This window comes from Podarcis vaucheri (assembly GCF_965113315.1).
Source record: "Podarcis vaucheri genome assembly, chromosome: 3".
NCBI lineage: Eukaryota > Metazoa > Chordata > Lepidosauria > Squamata > Lacertidae > Podarcis > Podarcis vaucheri.
This window is the reverse complement of record NC_138761.1, coordinates 44,985,547-45,012,979: the sequence shown is the minus strand read 5'-3', so window position 1 is coordinate 45,012,979 and position 27,433 is coordinate 44,985,547. Positions and strand designations below refer to the sequence as shown.

At 43.1% G+C, this 27,433-nt stretch overlaps 1 protein-coding gene across 5 annotated transcripts in view; it reads left to right on the top strand.

The window, feature by feature from the left end:
• Window positions 1-27,433, top strand: part of KIF26B (kinesin family member 26B) — a 271,678-nt gene that overhangs the window by 72,280 nt on the left and 171,965 nt on the right. For 3 of the 5 annotated variants that reach the window (XM_082214954.1, XM_082214957.1, XM_082214956.1), the window contains one exon: window positions 20,212-20,745. In XM_082214954.1, coding sequence (XP_082071080.1) covers window positions 20,212-20,745 — 534 coding nt within the window. Of the gene's footprint in view, window positions 1-11,975; window positions 11,994-20,211; window positions 20,746-27,433 lie in introns of those variants that run through there. The other 2 variants (XM_082214958.1, XM_082214955.1) reach the window with 2 other exon arrangements.

Genomic DNA, 27,433 nt, shown 5'->3' with positions numbered 1-27,433 from the left:
TGGGGGGCATGGGGGCACACAAAGGGAAGGGCGGGAAAACTCCTTTGTGGTAGCAGGAGTTCCACTAATGTAACAGGTTAGTTAAATCTGGCCACCTGTCTCTTGTGTTTCCCCCTTCCCCCTGCTGCTGCCTGCAGCCTATTTCCTGTTGTTGTAATACTCTAGGGGAGGGGTTCTTGGGGACCTAATCCAAAAAACTGAGAGGCTAGAAGGGCCTGTAGCTTTTGCTTGGCAGGCAAACAATATTCAGAATATGCTGCTAACACAATTACCATTCGGAATGGAGTTTAGTCCACAATGGAATATTAAAACTTAGAATGAAAATATAACAGAAAAAAATAAAAATTTCAGACCCTCTCTAGGAAATGATGCAACGTGAATGTTCCATCTGTGCACATTTAACCACAATTTAAAACAACAGCCTGGAGGTTTCAATATGTAGTTTAAAATACACACACTTCTACAACGCTACATAGAAACGCGTGTTTTTATTTCAGAATTTTATTTGCCCTCAATTTCGGATAATAAATACAAAATCATTTACTTTCCCAAACCATGAATTTTGAGATTGTGATCTGGTAAAAATAATGCTGTGGTGTTAGCTTCCAAAGCAAACATGGCAACCCCACTCCCCAGCTTCCAGCGGCAGTCCTGAGATTTGGCCAGTTGGTTCTCCGGGAACAGTAATAACTGTGAGTCATTGAAAAATGCTTAGAGAGGGTGGTGAGTTGGAGAGCTAAAGGGTCTAGAAAACTTGTGGTAATGACCAGAATCACTAAAGCTTAACATTTAGTTGTACACTATGTTATTCATAGCCCCCATCCAACAATCATCATCCACCTGGAAGCATCTCTGGAGCATAGTGAGAGTGTCAAGGTCCACATCATAGAACTAAAATGTTCAAGTGTCTTGAGAATGACTATAAAGCCTGTTTAAATTGGTAGTGTATATATTAACTGAGAATATCCTCTGCCATTGCTTACAGCCCAAGCAAGCCTACACACGCAAATACAGATGCGAGTCCATCTACCATCAATATACACATAATAAGAAGTGATTTTTCTTGGCCAAGACACAAAGATTGCACATGATCAGATCTATCTATCTATCTATCTATCTATCTATCTATCTATCTATCTATGGTTTCACAAGACACCTGGCTCTTGTGATTATTTTTAGCCACAAAATCTATCTTCATTTCAGGGGATTTTGCGAGTGAGGATGCTGGGTACCAAGTTTGATTTGAGTACTGTCAAGGGAAGTCAGCTGAGGATAACCTGCTGCCACTTGAATTTAAAGAGGACTGCTTTCCTCAGAATGCTAGATTAATTGCAGAGAAGCTCAGGGGGAAAAGAAAGTGTTTGCAGGTCTAATCAATGAGAAATAAATGGGGATCTAGCAGTGCCCAAGGCTACCCGGAGCACGAAGAGCACTTTTATTTCAGGTGCCAGACCACCACCCTCCGTTTAACCCTTGACTCTTGGTTACATAGCCAGCACTGTAATGTTGAATTGTGATGGGAGATTTTGATCTTTACAAATAGTTGGGAGTCTATTCTCTGAGCCCCCGTTCCTACTCCTCTTCCTCCCCCTGCCCTTACTTGATTAGAGAACTTTCCAGCTGACTCTGTAACCCAAGTAGGAGTGTATTTTGATTTGAGGCCTAGGTGGGTAAGATTACCAGCTATACTGAAAGCTTTTCTTCTTGTTCTCCCCCCCCCCCTTCCCAATTGTCAGGAGCAGGGAGTGGGGGCACTTGGGGAATATTTTGGAAGAGATTTGTAATCTTAGTCTTCCTTGGACCACACAAGTCAAGAAGCCATTCCTCCATTCAGACTTGTCAGCAGTTGACTTAATCAGAGTCGAGCTGGGGCTGGAGTGACGGTATGTTTTCAGCCCACACTTGAAGATAAGCAGTACAGGGCCAGTGAGAGTGTGTTGTTTTGTAACAGGAGCTCATTCTGGGTCTCTCCCCTGTGCTCTGCATTAAGGATCTGGTGTGTGTGATGTGTTTTGTGTGAGTGGGAGGGAAGTGGTAAAGGCTCTCGGCTCTGAATGGGCTCTTTCAGTCCTGTCAGGCTTACCACTTACAAGCATTCATGCCCTGAATTAGTCAAATAGGCTAAGGAATAGTTTTTATGAGGCAGCAAATGGATTGGATACTTTGGCCATCACTAGTTATCAGGGGCAAATGCTGTGAGAGGCATTTGAGTGCATAAGCATCTCTTTCAGACTTTCTCTTGAAAGAAAGAACAACCCTGATATTCTGCAAAGAGGGCCTAATCATGGCACAAACTTCACAGCAAAGAAGTAAAAGGGTGGTCTTGCTGTGCTGTAGCAAAGGGTCATTAAAGTGTGGGAAAGTGTGGTGACCAGGTGGAACAGAAGAGATGGCTTCTGTACCAGTCACTAGCTTGTCAAGGCACAGGAAATTTCCTCTAGCCCACCATGATTAAATGTACAGGTTAGGCTGCCATTTGTCTGTCTCGGGAGACCATGGAAGAGTGCGCCTTCAGGGGTGGTGAAAATGTTGGAGAGTTACAGCAACTGCTGTGACTGTAGAGACCGATATGGGATAGACATGTTTTGTTGCAGCTGGGGCAGATGAAGGTGTCCAGTTCTCCTGATGCAGGTGTACCATAGTGTTTCTTCTTTCTGCACTCCTCCTTTGGTCACTGATGTGGACACAAGACCTGACTGTCTGTCTCCAAGTCTGATCATCTGCAAGGGATTCCCGCATATCAGGGTTGCCAGCCTTCGGGTTATGTTTGCAGACATCTCATAATGCAGAATTGGTATGCCAACAGGCATGGTACCGAAAGCCAGCTCCCCACAGAGCACATCCTTGAGGGTCCTGCCATAGTCCATTCTGTGGACATGACCCAGCCAATGTAGACGTCACTGAGAAAGGAGTGCAGACATGCTGGGAATGTGAGCTTAGGAGAGGACATTTTTTATGCCCCAAATCTTCCCGATGCAGCTCATATGGAAGGCATTAAGGTGTCTCTCCTGGCATTTTTAAGTTGCCCACATCTGAACACCATAAAGCAGTGTGCTTTAGCCATTAGCATCACAGTCTCCCATACCCTTTTGGAGAGGCGAACTACTGCTGTAGCTGCCTTGCCAATACGCTTGTCCAACTCAGCATCAATGGAAAGCTTGCTGATTATGGTAGAGCCCAGGTAGACAAAATCACCTACCACCTGAATCACGTGGTCACCAATGCTGATGCGTGCATCTGGTCTATTGCATCTGGTCCGCTGGTAAGCCATTGGAAGGCACGTTAGATGGATTTTCCTTGATGAGGTTTGTCACATAATGCTTTTACTAGCAGACTAGGGTGTCAATAATGTAATAACTTATATGTTTATATAGCATTGTTTTGAGTAGTATTACTACTGGAATCTGGGCATCTATTTCTGGCATCTACAGCAGTGGGTGGGCAGAAGATGATCAGGATCTATTCATAGATCTCTGGGGGAATTGCAATAGACCAGCAAAGGTTTCTGACTCCCGGTTGTTTAACAACAGGACTCCCCTCCTAATTAGAGCACTGTTGAAATAAAGTAAGTTTGAAGTAGTTACAAATGCACTTTGGGTTACAAGGATTGTGAACGAAGCTCAAAACAAATTTCAGTACTCAACAGCTGTTCAGAGGCACCATGTTCTTAATTGCTAATTGCAGCTGACTCTTAACTGGTGGATCTTGGGATTTATGTAGAACATAAACTAGACCCTACAAACTTGAAGTCTGCTGTTCTCTGATATACAGAATCACCCCCCCCCCAATTCTTCAATGTCGATCTCTCTATGTCTTGGCTCCCACTGTCAGGCTTGGAACTCGAAGTCTCACCACAGTTGTTATGTTTAAACATTTTACTAAATAAATCAGTACAGCATCCCAACAGGTTACAAGTTTTTAAGGCATTGACAGAGCTCTACAATACATGGCTAGACATATGTTAAGTTACTGTTCTAACAATTGACGCACCCTTGTGTTCCGCTTTTGAAGAATGGGGCAGCCACAGCTATTTGCGTGTTTGGATTTGCCATTGTTGAACCAGCACCAACAATGTGGCTTGCTATGAGGAAATGTAAAATATTTCAAGAGATGTTAAAATCTCACTTGCACTCTTGTTCAATCACAACACCTCTTTGAGTTGCACTGATTTTTTTAAATCAATGCATCAGGACCCATATATGCATCTAAGATGTTCAGTGTATATACTTATACATGTAAGCTGTGAAACAAATCTTTGCAATATGTGTTTTATACAAGTACGTTTGCCAAGGAGCTGGGACAGGCTCTGACTCCTTGAAGCCCAAGTGTGCTGCCATGTAATTATTGCAATCAGGTATTTGGCTGTACAGGCATGAAATTTGGCTTGTGAGCTCTCCCTTCCCATCTCTTCTAGCATGGCTGTGGGGTGAGATCAGAAGCATTTGTTTCCATTTTCAACTAACTGCTGTTACTCATTATGTACAAACCCAGACAAACTGTGGTTCATGTTAACTATGTTTTAGCCAATGTGATAACCTCCAGATGTTGTTGGATTCCACCTCCCATCAGCGTGAGCCGGCATGACTAATGGTCTGGGATGATAGAATATAGAATTCAAAAGTATCTGGAGGGCATGATGTTTGCTATCCCTAGTTTAAGAGGGGGGGACGGGACCTTAAACTATGGTTGATGAACTTGACTTGTTTTGCTGGCCAAAACATAGTTTGGTGTTACATGCAAACCATTCCAATGTATGAAATGTCCTAGACTACAGAATTGTTATTTCTTATTACTTCCCCTTAAAATATTTACAGCATACTGCAATGCAGTGCAATATATCAGCGCGCGCGCACACACACACACACACACACACACGAGAATTACATAATTTCACATTTAAATTCCTTTGGCCAGCACTATCATTAAAGTTATAATTATAGTTCCTATTACAAATTGAGTTAATGATAGCGTGAAAAATGTTAGATGCTTGATTAGATATATACAAGTGTAGCACTAGAATGCTAAATGAAAAGGAGCCAAGTGATTAGATGAAAATAATATGGTTTCTACTGAAAAGTGCTATGGCACTAATCCTTCATCAAGAATAGTATAAGGTGTTAACTTAATTGGCTCAAGCAGACTAATTCTCTTCACCACCATCTATTCTTTCTTTCTTTCTTTTTCTTTTTAAAAACCGACTCTCTAAATGTTATGTGAACCAGCTGTCAACATACCCTGCATATCCACAGAGACATTGAGCTAGGGTTGTACTTTGGCTGGTTTTGGATATATAGTTAAAAGCCCCTTTCTTTTGAGTTGCAAATAAACTTCTTTGTCCTCCTAGTACGCAGAAACCATTGCCTTGTTTTTGGGTGGTTCCAGGTTTCTTCCAAACATAGGTGCTGGACCACACTAGTTTGGTATTAGATGGAGTTATGATAGTGGCATTAGATTATAGTTATGGATTCTTCTCAGCCTTGTTTCTTCTCCATGGGTAGAAATCTTTTCCTGAATTTCTATGTGGTAGCCTTCTCAAGCTCCAATTGCCCTAAAAATTCCCACCAGGTTTTCTTTTTTGAGTTTATCTTTGGAAGTTGGGTTCTGGCTGAATTTATAATAAAAGAATGCTCAGTAGGAAAGCATGAAATAACTTTGCAGAAAGCAGTGAGATGTTTTAGTCTGTACAAGGTCTGTGGGATTATTAAAAAAGGAAAGAAAAAAGTAATAGGCCAACAGCTATAGCTAAGAACATAAGAAGAGACTTCTAAATCAGGCCAGTGGCCCAAAACTGGTCCAGCATCCTGTTCCCAAGGTGGCCAGTCAGATGTCTGGGAGAAGCATGCAAACAGGATCAAAGTGCAGCAGTACTCTGCCCACCTGTGATTCCCAGCAACTGCTGTTCAAAGGCATAATATCTCCAACAGTGGACGTTAAACCTGACCAGGCATGGCTAGTAGCTGTGGATAGCCTGATCCTCCATGTTGAGTCCTCTTTTACAGGCATCCAAGTTGGTGGGCATCACTGCCTCCTGTGGAGCAAAGAAGAGTGGGACAGTTGCGTTAATGCCAAAGATGCAGTTGTAACTTTTCGAAGGGCCCATCATTTCCTAATATTTCTTCCTTCTGGAATGCCGTGTCTATGTGACTATAATGGATTCAGGCCATTGTCAGAGAAAGACATCATTATTGCCTACATTTTTTTTATCACCTCCACATTTTGACACCTGCTGGTCGTTAACAATGACACTATTCCATTTTCTTAGAAAATAAACATCGGCCCAGATTGGGTATGAGATGCCAGAAGTTACAGCCGCCTGCTGTGTCACTGTTGTATTATTTGAATAGAATAAGTCATAGAACTTTACACTGTGATCTAAAACACATCTGACAAAAAGATGTTTATTTTATAACTTTAGCTTTTTGTTTATGGTGAGCCTCAAAAAGGACAGATAATTAATTAAAGGATCTTGGTGTGAAATTTTGTGGTGTCAGATTTTTGTGAGGTTATTTTTTTTATATTAAAGTTACTGTTTGGGGAGCTAATTAACACCTGTAATAGGCTAAAAAAAGAACAACCTGTTATCTGAATTCAGGCCTCAAATTTGCCTCTTGATGTATTTCAGCTGCTTTGTGCTGGAGTCTTCCTTGGATACTTCTTTGTTCAAGAATGGCTATTTTTAAGGTTAGCAGCAGAGAGTGTCCTGTAAGATTGAACTGTTCTCTCAGTGGCTTCTGAACATTGCCCTTTCTGGTGTCAGATTTGTATTCGTTTATTCTTTTGCCTAGAGAATGGCCTGTCTTGGCTTATGTAGAACACAGAAGGGCATTGCTGACAGATGGTAACATCTATCACGTTGGATGATGAACAGGTGAATGAATCTCTTATGTTGTGACTGAGTTTATTACGTCCTGTAACAGTGTTGGCTCTGTAGAGATGGGGCAGAGTTGGCATCTGTGTTCATTGCAGCATCTGGTCCTTGTATGGCCTGTTATTGGTGGTGCATAACCGTTTTGATTTAGGGACTCTCTATAAGCAAGGATTGGCCTACCACCCAAGGCCTGTAAGAGGAAAGTATCATTGTTCAAGATGAGTTGTAGATCACTGATGATAGTGGGGAGTTATTAGGTGGCAACAAAGTGTGTTTGTCAATTTCTCATCAAGATCTGTTCCGTAGTAGATTACTCTTGAGTACTAGCTTGTCTCTCTTGACCTGTTATTCATTGCACTGGGTGGATATTGTAGTCAAATCCACACATCTTGAGTCTCCGTCTTGAGTCAAAGTAATTGAGAGTAAATACAGAGTGGCAGAGGTTGGTAACTAGATGTGCAGTGTGTATCACCAGGGATGATATTTCTGGTAGCTTGTGTTGTTGTTTAGTCGTTTAGTCGTGTCCGACTCTTCGTGACCCCATGGACCAGAGCACGCCAGGCACTTCTGTCCTCCACTGCCTCCCGCAGTTTGATCAAACTCATGCTAGTAGCTTCACGAACACCATCCAACCATCTCATTCTCTGTCGTCCCCTTCTCCTTGTGCCCTCCATCTTTCCCAACATCAGGGTCTTTTCCAGGGAGTCTTCTCTTCTCATGAGGTGGCCAAAGTATTGGAGCCTCAGCTTCACGATCTGTCCTTCCAGTGAGCGCTCAGGGCTGATTTCCTTCAGAATGGAGAGGTTTGATCTTCTTGCAGTCCATGGGACTCTCAAGAGTCTCCTCCAGCACCATAATTCAAAAGCATCAATTCTTCGGCGATCAGCCTTCTTTATGGTCCAGCTCTCACTTCCATACATCACTACTGGGAAAACCATGGCTTTTACTATACGGACCTTTGTTGGCAAGGTGATGTCTCTGCTTTTTAAGATGTTGTCTAGGTTTGCCATCGCCTTTCTCCCAAGGAGCAGGCGTCTTTTAATTTCATGACTGCTGTCACCATCTGCACTGATCATGGAGCCCAAGAAAGTAAAATCTCTCACTGCCTCCATTTCTTCCCCATCTATTTGCCAGGAGGTGATGGGCCCAGTGGCCATGATCTTCGTTTTTTTGATGTTGAGCTTCAGACCATATTTTGCGCTCTCCTCTTTCACCCTCATTAAAAGGTTCTTTAATTCCTCTTCACTTTCTGCCATCAAGGTTGTGTCATCTGCATATCTGAGGTTGTTGATATTTCTTCCGGCAATCTTAATTCCGGCTTGGGATTCATCCAGCCCAGCCTTTCGCATGATGAATTCTGCATATAAGTTAAATAAGCAGGGAGACAATATACAACCTTGCCGTACTCCTTTCCCAATTTGGAACCAATCAGTTGTTCCATATCCAGTTCTAACTGTAGCTTCTTGTCCCACATAGAGATTTCGCAGGAGACAGATGAGGTGATCAGGCACTCCCATTTCTTTAAGAACTTGCCATAGTTTGCTGTGGTCAACACAGTCAAAGGCTTTTGCATAGTCAATGAAGCAGAAGTAGATGTCTTTCTGGAACTCTCTAGCTTTCTCCATAATCCAGCGCATGTTTGCAATTTGGTCTCTGGTTCCTCTGCCTCTTCTAAATCCAGCTTGCACTTCTGGGAGTTCTCGGTCCACATACTGCTTGAGCCTTCCTTGTAGAATTTTAAGCATAACCTTGCTAGCATGTGAAATGAGTGAAATTGTGCGGTAGTTGGAGCATTCTTTGGCACTGCCTTTCTTTGGGATTGGGATGTATACTGATCTTCTCCAATCCTCTGGCCACTGCTGAGTTTTTCAAACTTGCTGGCATATTGAGTGTAGCACCTTAACAGCATCATCTTTTAAAATTTTAAACAGTTCAGCTGGAATACCATCACTTCCACTGGCCTTGTTATTTGCAGTGCTTTCTAAGGCCCATTTCACTTTACTCTCCAGGATGTCTGGCTCAAGGTCAGCAACCACACTACCTGGGGTGTACGAGACATCCATATCTTTCTGGTATAATTCCTCTGTGTATTCTTGCCACCTCTTCTTGATGTCTTCTGCTTCAGTTAGATCTTTACCACTTTTGTCCTTTATTATGGTAATCTTTGTACGAAATGTTCCTTTCATATTTCCGATTTTCTTGAACAGATCTCTGGTTCTTCCCATTCTATTGCTTTCCTCTATTTCTTTGCATTGCTCGTTTAAGAAGGCCTTCTTGTCTCTCCTTGCTATTCTTTGGAAATCTGCATTCAATTTCCTGTATCTTTCACTATCTCCCTCGCATTTTGCTTGCCTTCTCTCCCCCGCTATTTGTAAGGCCTCGTTGGACAGCCACTTTGCTTTCTTGCATTTCTTTTTCATTGGGATGGTTTTAGTTGCTGCCTCCTGTATAATGTTGCGAGCCTCCACCCATAGTTCTTCAGGCACTCTGTCCAGCAAATCTAAATCCTTAAACCTGTTCCTCACTTCCACTGTGTATTCATAAGGGATTTGGTTTAGATTGTATCTTACCTGTCCAGTGGTTTTTCCTACTTTCTTCAGTTTAAGCTTGAATTTTGCTATAAGGAGCTGATGATCTGAACCACAGTCAGCTCCAGGTCTTGTTTTTGCTGACTGTATAGAGCTTCTCCATCTTTGGCTGCAGAGAATATAATCAATCTGATTTCGATGTTGCCCATCTGGGGATGTCCATGTGTAGAGTCGTCTCTTGTGTTGTTGGAAAAGCGTGTTTGTGATGACCAGCTTGTTCTCTTGACAGAACTCTATTAGCCTTTGCCCTGCTTCATTTTGATCTCCAAGGCCAAACTTGCCAGTTGTTCCTTTTATCTCTTGATTCCCTACTTTAGCATTCCAATCCCCTATAATGAGCAGAACATCCTTCTTTGGTGTCACTTCTATAAGGTCTTGTAAGTCTTCATAGAATTGGTCAATTTCAGTTTCTTCAGCACCAGTAGTTGGTGCATAAACTTGGATTACTGTGATGTTAAAAGGTCTGCCTTGGATTCGTATCGAGATCATTCTATCATCTGGTATTATCTGGTAGCTTGTAGTCCATGTTAATTGAATATACAGGTTTAAAGGGCCTCCACATCCATGATAGCTAAAATTTTATTTTCTGGGTGATCTTGAGAGGTTAGGCTGAGAGAGAGAGTTATTTGCCCAAGGTCACTCACTGATTTTCATGAGCAAGGGGAATTTGGGAAGTCTTGGCTTCCATGTAAGGACCATACCCAACACTGCTGTTCTGCTTGTGCAACAGATCTTCACTTGCACAGTGGGACTTCTCCCTCCTCTCCTTTTTGTAACCCCCTTGTGCACCCTCAGAATGTTTTACAGAGGGTGGAGAACAGATGTTGATGATAAATGGAGGAGGAGAGGAGAGGAGGGGGTAGTCCCATTGTGTGCATGGCAGTCTGCTCCAGTAGTAGTAGTTGTAGTAATTTATTTATACATACATACATACATACATACATACGCACATACGCACATACATACATACATACCCTACCCGTCTGGCTGGGTTTCCCCAGCCACTCTGGGTGGCTTCCAACAAAATACATTAAAACATCAGTCATTAGAAACTTCCCTAAAGAGGTGTTGGCTGTATCTCTATCCAGTCCTCTATCCAGTGAATCTCACAGACCTCTATCCAGTCTTCTATCCAGTGAATGTATCCAGTGATTCTCACAGTCCTCTGTCCAGTGAATCTCACAGACTCTCTATATCAGAATATGGGCATAAGATATAACTGTATGACTGCACTCCATGCTTCTTCCTTGACAACCTTTTATTTCCCCCCAGCTCAGTTAGAAATCTAGCTACAGTTAGATTTCACTTTTGAAACAATAATGCAAACACCTGGGGGCCAGATGTGTGCAGTTGTCACATCCTTAGAACAAGCCTTAAGCAAGCAAGAAACCTAATTTATTTTCTCCTCAATGCACTGCATTTAATATTCTAACTATAATGAGAATATGTCAATTACCCTGTGGTGTACCACAAAGTTTAATTATATCACCCTTGCTATTTAACATCTAGATGGAATTCTGGGTAGTATCATCAGTTTATTAATGACACCAAACTCAACCTCCTATTCTGATCTGGGGGCTGAGTGGGGTTCTAAATCAGCAAAATAGGTGAAAGTGAATTAATTGGAGATGAATCCAAGGCAAATGGGATAGTAGTTTATGGTATTTGAAACTCAGATAAGGGAAGACCATTTAAAAAACAGACCATTTAAAAAACAAAACAGAACTTTCTTCCCTTTCCTGTTGCAAGATGGGGGGGGGGATTTGTATAACCAGATTATGTGACAAGCTCAAGGTAAGCAAACTTTCTTCCTAATAGATACTGCTTGAATTAGATGAAAAATGGCCCTGTCTATTGGGCATTCCACATATATTACTTTTTTTACATCTAAGAATGCAATGTTTGAATGTGACAAAATGCATGTTTTCAATACACATGTATCATGAAGAAGCACTTGTGAGGAGCTGTGATTGGCTTCAGCCCCGTTCTGAGGTTTCACTCGCTAGCAAAAACAGATCTGAAATTGTATGTAAGAGAATAGTTGGCACATGACACAAATTTTAAGCAAGCGAGATATTTATTATATGATAGCCGCAATGATTCTGTTCGTGTGAGTTTGGTGGTGCCCTGTAAGACAAAAGGTATCATGACATCAGTGTAGCTTTTTGTGTTGGGTGAAGCAAACCCGAACTGCAAAATTTGAGAATATTTAGTCACCTTTCCAGCTTTTTGCTTGGGAAGAAAGGTAATTTGTAACTGTTGCTGGTAGCAGTTTTGCTCATTTGTATTCACCGCGTTAAAACCACAGGCTCTGTTTGCTCAGGACTCCCACAGATTTCAGTTTATTCGAGCATTCTGTTATTTCAACAGAAACGGTGTCAGTTTCACAGTTGGGAGCACCAGTTTTTTCAGCAGTCAGATCCAAAGACTGGCAAAGGTGGCAAGTCTCCGTGGCAGTTAATCTAGTTTTAGAGAAGAGTGTGTGTCCTTAGGTTAAGAAACAACATCATCTGGAAGTTGGCCCAGATGTATGGAATGTACGTGCACTCAGATTACACACGGTTTCCACCACCACAATCAAGAAATAAAGGTGTTAATTTTTTCTACCCTGTCCTCTGAAAATATGGCAAAGGCATTGCTTAAACAAAGTAGCTTCTGTGCTAGCAAGCTAGAGGCACAAAACAAAATTCCTTAGAATGGTAAAAAGAAAACGGCCCTTGTGGCTTCTATCGGAGAAACTGCATCAGTTCCCATCAGTGTTTCTTAATTAGTTTTCTTACCCCCTGCTGCAAGTGAAGGTCTGGAAGTTACATTTCTGTCAGGGCAAAGATGTGAAGCCCTTGATCTCTGTTCTTCTTCCACCTTTCCCAACGCTTGGTATGACTGATTGATCACCTAACACAGGTCCTTGCTACCTTCTCTGTTGAAGGAGATGAGCTCCTACACAGCATGACTCCAAGTGGGAGTTAATTTCCATGGCTCAGCTATGCTTGAAAATATATAGCATCTATTGTCTTACTTTTCACTTATTCAGTTGCCCACCAGCATACTGTATTTACTTCTTTATTTACATACATATGTCTTTCTAGGCCACTTTTCCATTCAAAGATTTCAAAGCAGAAATCAGATTTTTAAAAAACCACCACTATAAAACACTTAAAACATAAAATAAAATACAGGAAGCAGTGAAACATATTGAATAAACCATCAGTAAAAGCCAACAATGCAAAGCCAGGACAGTGACTACATTGAAGATCAATAGTCCAGCAAATTATGGCTTGACAATTTGCCAGGAGCATATGAATCTATAGGGCAGGAGGAGACAAAGTGGTACTCTCCAGATGTTGGGAGTACAACTTCTTGCCTACCCTGACTATTGGCCATGCTGTCTTGGGCTGATGAGAGTTGCATTCCCTCTGGGGGACACCCCATTGGTTGCCCCTGCTTGGGCACCCTAACTCTCCTTGCCACTCCCACTGCTTATTCTGTGCAACTTCCTAGCAGTATGTTGGAAGCCCAATGGGTTGAAGCTGCAGCAATATCCTCCTGGCAGCAGCACGGCTGCAACTCACCTGAAGGGGGAAGCAGTTGCATAGCGTGAGTTGCTGGTGCCTGGGGCGGGTCAAGTGTTGTGTCCTTGGTGGATGGGGCAGCTGGGGTGGCACTGCGTGTGGAGGGAAGGGCGAGCCCAGCTCAAACTCATCAGCCAGCCCAGGAGCAGGGCATGGGCAGGTGTCACTTTGCTTGGTTGCGCCCTGCTCAGAATTTTGTGCCTGGGGCCACCACCCCTCTGCCCCCCCCCCCGTGCTACGCCATTAGGAGGAAGGGGAGAAGCAAGGTGGAGGCAAGGTGGTGAGGTCAGGGCTGTCTGGGTGCACCGGTGGGAGCAGCAGATTGGCTCTGCTGGTGCCAGCATGCAACCCTGACCTCACCACCCCTTTGCTTCTCCCCCTCCCACTTTTGGTGAGTGACAGCCGTGCTGCTGCTGGGAGGCTATTGCTGCAGCTTAGACCTCTTGGGTGAACTGCTCCGTGGCTTAGCCCAGCATATTGTTAGTATACTGCAGTTGGAGTGGCAAGGAGAGGTAGGATGGTCTACAATGTAGACTCTACATACTGAAAGAATGCCTAAAATTACAGGGGCCATTTGTATTATGTCACAGAGGTCGGTCCTCTCTCTGGAGGGTTATCAGGGGATAGCCCTGTATTTGAAGGACTGCCTGTTTTGAGTTTGGCTTAAAGGTCAGGAAGCATAAGAAGGGATTTCAGGGGCCTTTTAAGTGCCCATCAATGTTTAACACCTAGACGGCAAACTGAGCAGGCAATGTTCATTTGATCACATTCTTCCCCACTGTGAAATGCATTGTGTATAGTAATTAGTAATTAGTAATTTAGTAAATTAGTAATTCTAAATTAGTAATTCTAAATTTGCATCTATAGATTATCAGATGCAGATTTTATATACATGTGTGTTTTATCCCTCCTTTTCATAGATGCATTTCTTAATTTTAGTCACTGTAAAAGAGGCCACCCGACCTAAAACCCCTGGCAAGGATCAGCTCTCCATTTTACTGTATGCTGGGCAAAATGAATGGAAAAGGGCTTCAGTCTCATTCAGTGATAAGACACAGCAGGTGGATGACACAAGCAAATGGGGTAAGGAAAAGAAGAACAAGGCAGCAGTAGGGCTGGCATGTTTCACATATCCTAGCTGTATGGACAATATATAGCTCACCACCTGCTTAACCCTTTTTAACTTAGACATTTGCGGTACAATTGTTTTTGCGACTCCTATTCATTCTGGAATTCCTTCTTTTTCTTATGGTTCTAGCTTATACTCCTGATTCTGAGCTTATGTTGCACTGAATGGTTAAATTCACTTTCAGTAGCTTCCTTCTCAACTTTTTGTTTGAAACTGAATCAAATCTCCTTTTGTTTGAAAGAAGCATATGGTTATAACCTTGAATAATTATCTCGGTTTTGAGCTCCTCTCCCCAGCTGGCACTTTGGAAATGGATGCCAAAATGCCGTGGACTTTTCAAGTCGACATGAAGTCTCACAAGCAGACCTATTTCTGTTACATTTCCTGCTGAGTTTTAAAGCCTAAGAAGCTCAAATAGTGTGCATAACTTAGCATCCTCCTGTTGCATATGCTATGGAACCCAAACTGTACATAGCTTGAAGTCCTTATGCCTGTTTTATACACACCTGTGGGACTAATAACTTGCTGCTCATTAAGCCCACCAACATGCCCCCTGGAACTCATACAGAAAGTGTACTGATGCCAAAACATAGCAGTTATGCTATTCCGGCAATCTGTTTCTGGAGCTTTGATGCACATAATAGTGATCTAACTTCCTCCATACCTTCTGTAATATATGATGCCCATTCCAGTTTCAGTAACTTTTCCTGGCATGATCTCTTAACATTTCTGCCAAGGATAAAGTTTGAGTTTTCTTATACACAAATTTTTCCGCTTCTGTCCACTCCCAGAAGCCATGCTTTCAGGAGACCCTTGTATGCTCTCCCATTCTGATTAATGTTCACCGTATCTCATTTGTAGCCTGAGTTTTGTTTCTTTGAAACTGTTTTTTATCAGTAATGGTCAGGCTAACTTGAAGCTGGTTTTGTAATGTTCATGAAGGGAACTCTTGTTTCCTCACCAAGACGCAGATCACACATTACATTTTGAAAACTTCAAATAGGGGGTACAGGAAACTCCCCATTTCTGTGCATTCAAGGCATGCACAACTGCACATGCTTGAATCACTGTGAACCTGGAAGTGGCACCAAAAGGGGACAAAATGGCCCTAAAAGAGTGCAAAACACCATTGAATAAGCCTGCAAACACTGCAAAACAGCAAAAAAGGTGCAAAAACAGCGTCTAGCAATCCCATGAGCCTTTGCAAGTGCAGCTTTTGCACTGACCTTTGAGGCCTGTGGAGAGTTGGACTTTGAGCAAGGAAGTTTCGAGGGAGTGATTATGGTGTTTGCAGGTTTATTCAATGGTGTTCCCAATATATGCCATTTCACTTAAACACACAGTGCCTCAGAACGTAATCCCCACATAAATGGGGAGTTGCCTGTATATTTATTGGGCAACTGGTGATCCAGATCATAGGATCACTTTAGATACGTTTGTGAAGCTGGGCCTATACTCTTCCTGCTGTTCTCTTCCTGATGGGTGGTTTTTCATACGATTTCACTGCTTATCTTTATATCTTTCAAGAGTGGCAGGAGACTTACGTAACTTACGCCCATGATTAGTGGAATGAGGGATTGAGAAGATCTATATGCACAAATTGCGTTGGAAATGTGTGTGGACGTCTCTCAGGCTCCTTGACTGTATCTGGGGCAGCTGCTATCCACTGCTGGTGGTGCCAACTATAATTGCATTGTCAGGGTGCCTTAGATGTAATGCACCTGCCTGGCCTGGTGTTGCAGAATGTAAGGCTCTGTGTACCCTCTGGAGGTCGTCTACCAAGATATGTGCTGCTAGATGACATCTGAGAAGAAAATGAAGTTCGTTTCAATATTGATACACAGCTAAAGTTGCTAGTGCGCAGCCTATGCTGAAACTGCTACAGTTCGTAGATGCTGGGCAGACTTCAGAAAAAGCTTTCCTTTCCTAAGATTTATTTATAATAGTGTCTGGGATCTTTCATGCTGAACCGTGTTTGGAGATGAATAGAAGATGTACCTACTCCCAAGTGAAGCCCTTTGCCAGAGAGTGGTTAAGTTTCAAAGAACAACACCGGGCCTGTTGTATTCAGGAGCTGAAGCAGGAGAACTGGCAGAGGTTTGACAGCCCTGACCAATCAAGCAGGTAGAAAACAAATTATACAGAAGGCAGGGTCTTAGTCTTACTGCAATTCTAGCAACCTCCTTGGGGTGCTGTGGAGAAAAGCTCAGAGCTCCTCTGTGTCTTTCTGAGCATGTGTATGAATGGACTGAAAACATGACGTGCCTCTTATTTATATTGGGAACCAGCAGTGGCTGGTGCACACTGGAACTGGTAGGGCGGAACCCTTATGTCCCCCATTTGTATTGTGTACCAAGGATGTTAAGGAATGTAGTTCCATTAGTGAGGAAAGAGCTGATTCCCAAGATGCTGAATCTGGTGATTTCCTTATCAGTGTTACTGGACAGATTAGGTATGTAACTCTGAAGTAGTAGTAGTAGTAATAATAAGAAAGCGTAGTTGTTTATCTGTTTGACATCTGCTGAGAAGGCATTTCACAGGTTGGGTGCCACTACCGAAATGGCCCTCTTCCTGGTTCCCTGTAACTTCACTTCTCACAGTGGGGGAACCACCAGAAGGCCCTCAGAGCTGGACCTCCACACCTGGGCTGAATGATGGGAGTGGATATGCTCTTTCAGGCAATGCAAGTAGATAAATAGGTACTGCTGAGGTGGGAAGGTAACTGGCATTTCCGTCCCATTGTGCCAGAAGCGGTTTAGTCCTGCTGGCCACATGACCTGGAAAGCTGTCTGTGGACAAACACTGGCTCCCTCGGCCTGAAGCAAGATGAGTGCCACACCCCATAGTCGCCTTTGACTAGACTTACCGTAACTGTCTAGGGGTCCTTTACCTTTACCTTTACAGGGTATATTATCAGTTCTGCATCAATACAGATGTTTCAGATCCTTGTGCCTGTTCATGAATGAGCTTGTTCACCTGTGCTATATAGTTTTATTGGAGGCTACCCATAGGTTGGACTGTGATATTTCTTTGAAGTGATGCATGATGGTGTTGAACAGTAGGCTGTGAGGCATTTTCTGAACTGGATTAGCCAGCCTGAATTAGCCTGTGACTTGATGCGTTTAAGTCCCCACCAGAGCTTCATTTCCTAGGGATGCCCCTCTTGGGCATCTGTTGACAGACCTTCACTTCAGCCACTTTGCATAAAGAGGTATCATGATTTATTAATCAATTAATCACAGCATGCTGAGTAGCTGTTCACGGTATTTAAACAGTGAAAATAAAAATGGTTTAGCATATAATAAAGATGTAGTGTAATTAATACAGCCTCCCAACAGTGAATCCTCCTTTCCCCCTCCTTCCTAAGACCCGCTGCACATTTTCCTCCCAGCAAACAAACATTAGCATTGTGGAATCTGTTTGCTTTGGCTGTTGGTTCAAGGTCCTGTCTTTTCTTTCCTCTAAGAAAATCATATTTATCAAAAATATAGCGGTTTCCTGGGAGAACTACAGGAAGTGACCACCACTGTTATTCAGAAGTTTCCAGAAGCACCTGTCTGGTTGCTGTTGAAAACACAATACTGCACTGGATTGGTTGTGATCTCATTCAACAAACAAGTTGATATTCTTAAAAGACAAACATTTTCTTAAGTGTCTTAAAGCAACAGCCAAAAGGCATAAGCACTTCTTGAGATGGTGTAGAGATACTTAGCTTTCATGGAAATGCGATAGCAGCCTTCCCCAACCTGGTGCCTTCTGCATTTTTTGGACTAAAACACCCATCAGCCCCAGCCAGCACTTAGCTATGGTTTGTTTGAAACAAGCCAATTTCAAACTATGTTTAGTGAAGATGACTTCTTTAAGTAAACCATCATTAAGATGAGCCACATACTAGCTTCATCACTGCCTCTGGGTCTAGGAGTCTTCAGAACCTCAGCAGGTCTTTTGTACTCATAGCTCTTCATGGTGGAGAACATACTCAAAACGTTCCATTTCCCACTTTCATAATAGGACTCTGTTTTGTTTTATATACACAGAGTTCTCTGCTGAGGCAGCCCAAATTCTTTTGGTAGTTCTCCTCTTTTCCTTCCATCTCCTCGTGTTGTAGATCTCTCTCTCCTTGATCTCTAAACCATCTTTGACCTCTTGTCTGCACTTTTCCTCAGTTGCTCCTGCCCACCCCCTCCATCTTCTTCTGAGACCCAGAGAGAATGCTCTTAGATACTGCAAACACTTTAGCTTTCAACCCTCAACTGTTTTGTCAGCTTAGCTGCTGAGTCAAGCAGAGAATGCAAGCATTTGTCAGAATCCTTTCACATCACAGTTTAGGGTTTTGGTGTAATGCTAAACTGTGGTTTACTGACTCCAGAAACCTAAGCTTCTGCTCTCCTCACTGACAAGATGGAGAAGGGACGGGGTGGGAAGAAGCATGTAAGCCCAAGGTTCACCTAGTCTAATTGTTATCATACTGAACTATGGGTAAGCATGATGTCAGAATGCAGCCTTTGTCTCACTATATCATGTCTTGACTTGTACTGGTATTTCTTGCATTCCTGCTCTGTTTGTCACATATTCATCTGGGGTGGCGCTGTGGGTTAAACCACAGAGCCTAGGGCTTGCCGATCAGAAGTTCGGCGGTTCGAATCCCCGCGACAGGGTGAGCTCCTCTTGCTCAGTCCCTGCTCCTGCCAACCTAGCAGTTTGAAAGCACGTCAAAGTGCAAGTAGATAAATAGGTACTGCTCCGGCGGGAAGGTAAACGGCGTTTCCATGCGCTCTTCTCGTTTGCCAGAAGTAGTTTAGTCATGCTGGCCACATGACCTGGAAACTGTATGCTGGCTCCCTTGGCCAATAAAGCGATATGAGCGCCGCACCCCCAGAGTCGGTCACGACTGGACCTAATGGTCAGGGGTCCCTTTACCTTTACCTTAGAGTTAATTGTGTGTGCAGGACCCTGTGTGATGGGGTTCATTGTGTGAAGTACACAAGGTTTCATGTATGCAAAATCCTACTGTAGAGCAGGTGGTGGACTAGATATTTTGAAAGCTAAGATTTGGGTCTCCTTTAGGATGGTCACTCACATAGCTTCCAAAAAGAAAAATGGGCCATGAGATGGAAGCCAGTTTTTTGTTTGTTTTTTGGTTAGTCTGGCTAGACTGCCCTATCCAAGGGCAGTCTTGATTATCTAGTATTACCAGCAATACAGTGGTACCACGGGTTAAGAACTTAATTTGTTCTGGAGGTCCGTTCTTAACCTGAAACTTTTCTTAACCTGAGGTACCACTTTAGCTACTGGGGCCTCCTGCTGCTGCCGTGCTGCTGCCTCTCAATTTCTGTTCTCATCCTGAAGCAAAGTTCTTAACCCAAGGTACTATTTCTGGGTTAGCGGAGTCTGTAACCTGAAGTGTCTGTAACCCGAGGTACCACTGTACTTGATTATTTTGGTGGTAGAAAATGGATTTCTCAAAAAGGTAAATAATGGATAATTTTATTGATAAATTGATTGATTGATTGATGTACTACCCTTCTTTTTGAAGAAGCCCATTAAGTTTGCACTATATTATGAAATTCAATATTAAAAGACTCTTAATGGGCAGCATTGTATGCTTGGTTTGATCAGTGGACACAACTAATGAACAAAGTACCTCTCCAGTTGTTGTTGGAAGCTAGCCAACTTGACCAATGGTTAGGGATGATATGAACTGAAGCCCAATAACATCTGGAGGACCTCCAGCTCCCAATCCCTGCTCAGAATAAATAATTTCTTTTTTGTGTGTGAAGTTGAAGTAATCTTATGGGTAATTTTAGTGCAGTTTGAAAATGCAAATGGGAAAGATCTTCATGAGTCAACTCCCCAATGAATGTCTCAGTGGTATTCAAAAATACAACTGCTAATTAAGATCCAGCAGAAGCATGTGGATTTTTATATCCTAATTCTTTTTCACTTGTTAATAAAATGAATTAATAACAACCAGTGGTAAAATTTGGATTTAATTTTTTCCCTATCATCCAATTTTAATTGTCTACTTCTCCCCTCATTCTCTCTTATTGTTAGGACCCGGCTTTCTCTTCTGCGATTCACGACAAGCTGCAGGTGCCCAACACCACCCGGAAGGCATGGAACGAAAGAGACAACCGGTGCGACGTGTGTGCCACTCACTTGAACCAGCTGAAGCAGGAAGCAATTCAGATGGTGCTGACCCTCGAACAGGCTGCCAACACTGAACATTGCGATGCTTCTCCCGGCTCCCCTCCTCCTCTCCCCAACATCCCCACCTTGGTGGGCTCGCGACATATGGGCAGCCTGCAGCCCAGGGACTGGGCCTACATGTCTGCTCCTTATGCTACATCCAATTATGCTGGCTTTCTGCCTAACAAACTCAGCGGGAAACAGAACAACATAGGGATCGTTAATGGGATAGAGAAGAAAAATGGTTCCTTGGGACATCAGGCAAAGGTCAGTGTACAGATGGCCACCAGCCCCAGCAATGGTAACATCCTGAATTCTGTGGCTATCCAGGCTCATCAGTACCTAGACGGCACCTGGTCCTTGTCGAGAACAAATGGCGTTACTCTGTATCCCTATCAAGTAAGTAGCGTTAGAAAGGACACCCCCCCCCAAATAAGATCTCTAGAATACTTTGTGGATTTGAGTAATACATATTAAGAAGTTGTATCAACACAATCATATTATTGAACAAGCCGTAATTTACTTCATTTGTAAAAACAGGAAGTCAGCCCCCTCCTCCCCAATCTCTCATAACATACAGCCGTATTTCTACAGCCTTTATCTCTGATAACCATCCTGTGGTTCAGAAAATTAACACTGCAAATCATGCCAAAGGACCATGTGCTTCAACAGGCCTACTTGTCCTGAAAAAGCCAGAACAGGGTATTGCTTTATGGCTGGAAGGTTAATAAACATGGACTGTTGAGACTCATTAATAATAGTATAGAAGTCGAAAGTTCAGAGGCATTCTTCCGTATTAGAAATCCCGTTTGTAGCAGTAGTAATAATGAAGAGAAATCCTGGTTGTAATAATTATGGTGATGCAAATTGGAGGAACATGATTGTAGAAAAAGGCTCGTGTAAATAATAATCAGAGTAAGGGTTTCCAAGATGAATACCCTTGCATTTGCATGGTTGATAATGAAGTATAATCCTGCATGAGATACATGGGCAATTTTATTCTGAGAAGATTCGTGAACTGCTGATGTCTTATTGGCATTAAAAAAAAAAGATGGGTCACACTGTTCAAAATATCTGCAGAATCCATTAATTAGTGTCTAGATATGTTTGTTATGTATCTTTTGGAGAGTATGGTATAATTATAGGATCTATTATGTTGGGAAGGGAATGAAATTGCTGAAGCTATAAAGTAGATGTATTAATATAATGTAATAGTTAAACAGCCTCACCCTAAAGGTGTTCCAGTGGTACAAAGTGCCAGGTAAATATGGATAGGTTTGCAGGCTTGCATGATGGTATGCTTACCCCCTTCCCTAGGGCAGAACTCTTTGACAGGAAGAAATGTAACATCCCTGCCGTGGAAAGCTGTAGTTGTGAAATTTCAGCATGCCATGAAGCTGTTAAAAGCATCTTAGGAACTAAGCTGCCCCCAAAGGTGTTGATCCTGTGCACATGTAATCATTTTTTGTTCACTTTTTCTCCGTTCAAATGGTAACAGTGTGTCTGGATAACTTTCAAGTTCCATAGCGTAACACTGGGGAACCTTAACTATCCCCTCCCTGGCCACAGTCAACAACAGGAGCTTTCCCCGTAATGATAATTGCTGTGGTGGCAGGGATTTTTGTGGAGATCATGGCTGACCATCCTAATTAACCCCCCTCTCAGTATTAGCCTCCCCCACAAAAAAGAATGCTAATGTGCATTTAACATAACATCACTAAGCCTAACCTGAGGCTTTTGTACCGTTGTTGTTGTTGTTGTTGTTGTTGTTACTGTTACTACTACTACTACTACTATTATGCCACCCTGCATCCAAAGATCACAGGGCAATTTACAGTATAAAACCACAAAATACATTTGCTATACAAAATCATGCTACAGGCTACATCTGAGAAATGCTGAGCTAACGGGACCAGGAATAAAAAATAATCTCATTGGATAAAGAGCATTGCAGTTCCAGGAGTGGGATCATTGCCCTTTGCATCATCGTTTGTCAGGCTGATGCCCAGGAACAAGAGCTGTAGCCCTGGCTAGACTTAATGGCTCCCCGACGTGGGCATCTCCCCTTTGTAAATTAGCTTTCAGTTAGATAGTCTAGACAGCCTGCCAGAAATGGTTGACTGCTTTGAAGTCTGATCTTATTTTTCCTTCTGATTCTCTGCCTCTCAGATAAGAGGAAACCTTGGCATCATAATGGGATGCTGAACTTGGAGGCAGGCTTGCATATTGAGAAGGACACTTCTTGTCAGCAAGATGCAAAGGGTGTAGTTCAAGTTCATGGTAAATAGTTCCCAGCTGCCTATTTTTGAAGTGGCCCCTGTGGATGTGCCATTAGCAGCAGCTTCATCTGTATTAGTTAGCAGGTGATAAAATTCTGGTCCAGCCATTTGGCACCGTGTAGGACAGTATGTGTGAAGAGGAAAGGATTAGCTGGGTAAACCCAGCCAGATGGGTGGGGTAGAAATAATAAATTATTATTATTATTATTATTATTATTATTATTATTATTATTATTATTACATATTGAACAGCTCTCCCGCCATGGTCTGCAGTTGTTGGACTGTTGTTGTTGTTTAGTCACTTAGTCGTGTCCGACTCTTCGTGACCCCATGGACCAGAGCACGCCAGGCACTCCTGTCTTCCACTGCCTCCCGCAGTTTGGCCAAACTCATGCTGGTAGCTTCGCGAACACTACCCAACCATCTCGTCCTCTGTCGTCCCCTTCTCCTTGTGCCCTCCATCTTTCCCAACATCAGGGTCTTTTCCAGGGAGTCTTCTCTTCTCATGAGGTGGCCAAAGTATTGGAGTCTCAGCTTCAGGATCTGTCCTTCCATTGAGCACTCAGGGCTGATTTCCTTCAGAATGGAGAGGTTTGATCTTCTTGCAGTCCATGGGACTTTCAAGAGTCTCCTCCAGGACCAAACCTTGATCATTAGCTGAAAGTTGTTAGACTACAGTTTCATTCACCTCTGACCCATTGGCCATGCCAGCTGGGTCTGATGTTTTCTTAGTTAGAGTGTGTTGATGATAGCATCAGGTTGCAGGTTCAATCCCCATATGGGACAGCTGCATATAGGGAGTTGGACAAGATGATCCTTAGGGTCCCTTCAAACTCTATAATTCTATGATAGTCAAAAAGTCTTGGGACACCATTTTGATTTCTCCTGCTCTACATGTCTATCAGCATACTCACATACTCAGCATACCCCTGCTTCATGCAGGGTTCTCAGTTATGTAGAAGACAAATGTGATATGCAGGCACATCTATACACTTTCTAGTCGCACCTGTGACGGGGTGTCACTATTTTTCAGCTTTAGTTATTTATCTGTAACTTGGAAATAATTGTAATCAAATATGATCAAGAAGACAAAGATGCTAAAAGAATTTGCAGTTTCAGGATGCAGTACATATAAATTAAAAACTTTATTCACTTTTATGTATTTGTCACTGAATTTACTGACAACTGTTCGTGCTAGAAAAACAAGGATCCTTTATATTGTCTCTTTAATATTCCTTTAATGAAGTACACATATTGTTGCTCTTTCTAACATACTTAAACGGTAACTCCCAGTTTTTAATGCACCGTTTCCAGGAAAACAAAGGCTTATTGAAGTCAGTGGAAAAAATCCCTTTACAGCCCTAGATCCCTGGAGTGTAAGGATGTGTTGCTAAACCCACACACCCAGTTCCCCCCTCCCCTGTTTCTTTTTGCAAACAAGTAGGAGGAACATCAGCAAAGGAATCATCAAATATACTCAGTGCATGCAGAAACTTCCAGGACTTGCTATGTGTTTGTGAAGCAAGGTAGATTTATCGTAACAGCCTACTGGGGCCATTGTTGTACTTCAAATACAGCTTGCAGAGGTAGGATTATAAAAAAGGAATAAAACAAAAACTGATGGCAGCTTCTTGCATGTATATTTAGGTACAGACACCCAAGCACAAAACGCACATGTACTGTTGCATCAGTTGTGAAGGGCACATGTGGGTATTTGCAGTCCACAAGAAAGAGATGGACACTGGGTCTTGGCTCCAACATTTATTTGAGGACCAATGCACAATTGGTAATTCAACACTTAGCATGGCAGGGAAGTAACAAGATCCCCTGGGCTGGATTCCATTAACCCTCTGTGCTTGCAGAACCAGCACAAGGTTTTTGACTGGTGCAATGGGGCTCCCTCCTCTTCTCCTCTGTGCTCCCTGTGCCTCACACCAAATAGTCTATAGACAGGGAGGACAGGGAGGGTGGGGCAGGATGAGAGGGAAGGTCTTTCTATCTGGCAAGCAGAAATGCTTGCACTGAGGAATGATCAGAAGAGTGTGGCACTGAGTGGTTTTTGCCTTACCCCCACAAGGGACTTGCTTGGTTTTGCTGCCCTTCAGACAGTCCACTCACATGCTCTTGACACCAAACTGGGAGGGGTGGCTAACACCCCAGAGGACAGGATCACACTTCAAAACGACCTTGACAGATTAGAGAACTGGGCCAAAACAAACAAGATGAATTTTAATAGGGAGAAATGTAAAATATTGCACTTGGGCAAAAAAAATGAGAGGCACAAATACAAGATGGGTGACACCTGGCTTGAGAGCAGTACATGTGAAAAGGATCTAGGAGTCTTGGTTGACCACAAACTTGACATGAGACAACAGTGTGACGCGGCAGCTAAAAAAGCCAATGCAATTCTGGGCTGCATCAATAGGAGTAGAGCATCTAGATCAAGGGAAGTAATAGTGCCACTGTATTCTGCTCTGGTCAGACCACACCTGGAGTACTGTGTCCAGTTCTGGGCACCACAATTCAAGAAGGACACTGACAAACTGGAACGTGTCCAGAGGAGGGCAACCAAAATTGTCAAAGGCCTGGAAACGATGCCTTATGAGGAACGGCTAAGGGAGCTGGGCATGTTTAGCCTGGAGAAGAGGAGGTTAAGGGGTGATATGATAGCCATGTTCAAATATATAAAAGGATGTCACATAGAGGAGGGAGAAAGGTTGTTTTCTGCTGCTCCAGAGAAGCGGACACGGAGCAATGGATCCAAACTACAAGAAAGAAGATTCCACCTAAACATTAGGAAGAACCTCCTGACAGTAAGAGCTGTTCGACAGTGGAATTTGCTGCCAAGGAGTGTGGTGGAGTCTCCTACTTTGGAGGTCTTTAAGCAGAGGCTTGACAACTATATGTCAGGAGTGCTCTGATGGTGTTTCCTGCTTGGCAGGGGGTTGGACTCGATGGCCCTTGTGGTCTCTTCCAACTCTATGATTCTATGATTCTATGATTCTATGATTCCTGCAGCCTATGGTGAAGACTGTGGTGAAGCGGAAATCCTCACAGTGGTTTCCTCCCGGGGCTTCTAGGAGTGTAAACGGCATATGATTTTAAATCGCTTTGTAACTTAAGATGACTGGAAGTTAAAAATAGTAATATATAGCTACATTCTTCTGTTGATTGCCAGAATTTCATAAACCATTTCATCATCTTTCCCCCCTAGCTCTTTAGCGACTGCTGTTCTTCTTAAGAAATTGTTCATATTTATGAAGCAAGTAAGGAGTGTGTGTGTTGTGTCCCCACCCCCGGCAACCATTTATAGAGGCACTGACCAAAATATAATTTTAAGTGGTTAGAGTTTAATTTTGTTTTTGTTTCCTGTAAATCATATATTTAAATTAGCTATAATGGTTTAAATAACATCTGTTGTGAACCTGGACAGTCCGACCACCGTCACCCATGTGCTGGTAACCTCCAGGCTACTTCAGTGTGATGGTGCCCGTGAGGTTCAGAAGCTGCAGCTGGCGCAAAATGCAGTAGCTTGACTGCACAGTGGGGCAGGAGATTGCTAACACATTTCCCCACTGTTGTAACAACTGCACTGGCTGCCAAATAGCTACCCGCGTATGTTCAAGGTACTGGTTTTGGTGTCTAAAATCCTGTACTGTGTGGGACCAGGACACCTGAAATATACTCCCCCATATACTCAAATGTTTACTGTGTTCTGAAGGTGAGACCCTCTTGCAGGTACCATCTTCTCTGGTGGTGCATTCCACACAATGTAGGAATCAGGCTTTTAGGATTTGGGACGCGGGTGGCGCTGTGGCTAAAAGCCTCAGCGCCTAGGGCTTGCCGATCGAAAGGTCGGCGGTTCGAATCCCCGCGGCGGGGTGCGCTCCCGCTGCTCGGTCCCAGCGCCTGCCAACCTAGCAGTTCGAAAGCACCCCCGGGTGCAAGTAGATAAATAGGTACCGCTTACCAGCGGGAAGGTAAACGGCGTTCCGTGTGCTGCGCTGGCTCGCCAGATGCAGCTTTGTCACGCTGGCCACGTGACCCGGAAGTGTCTGCGGACAGCGCTGGCCCTCGGCCTATAGATGTGAGATGGGCGCACAAACCCCAGAGTCTGTCAAGACTGGCCCGTTCGGGCAGGGGTACCTTTACCTTTACCTTAGTATTAGATGGGCACTATCTCTTGCTGTTTCAGCAACTACTGAAGACCTGCTTATTTCAACAAGTCTCTTAAGTTGATACCTTTCCCAGTCTGCATCTGTATTGGAATTGTTTTTCAGATGTTTTTCAGACATTTTCATTATTTTATCACTTGTTGCTTTGCTGCCCTGGGCTCCTTTGAGAGGAAGTGAGGGATATTAATAAGTAAATAAATAAATAGCTCCTCCAATCAAATAAATTGGGGGCGGGGTGGTGGAATTTCTGCCGCTTCCTCCTTCCACTTTCAGTCTCCACACCCTATGCCATACCATCCACAAAGGTTTGCCAGTCTCAAGACAGAGGTTTGCAAGAAAGTGTTCTTCACGAATGTGAATCCTATTGTGTCCACAGGCAGAAATTATGGGTTTTTGAAAAAGGTTTCTGGCCCTACTTGTCATCTGTCAGCCATCAGGTCACTAAGCAGTGGTGGTAATGCATGTGCAAACCAGCTTTTAGTCAAAGAATATGATTTCCTCATTGGTTCATTTTTCCACAGATTGACAAAAAGGAAAATAATAATAAAACATAGATCCTAGTCTGACTTTCTTACACTCACTTATTGTTTTTTTTTGGGGGGGAATCCCTCTTGGCAGACTACTAGTCTTTTT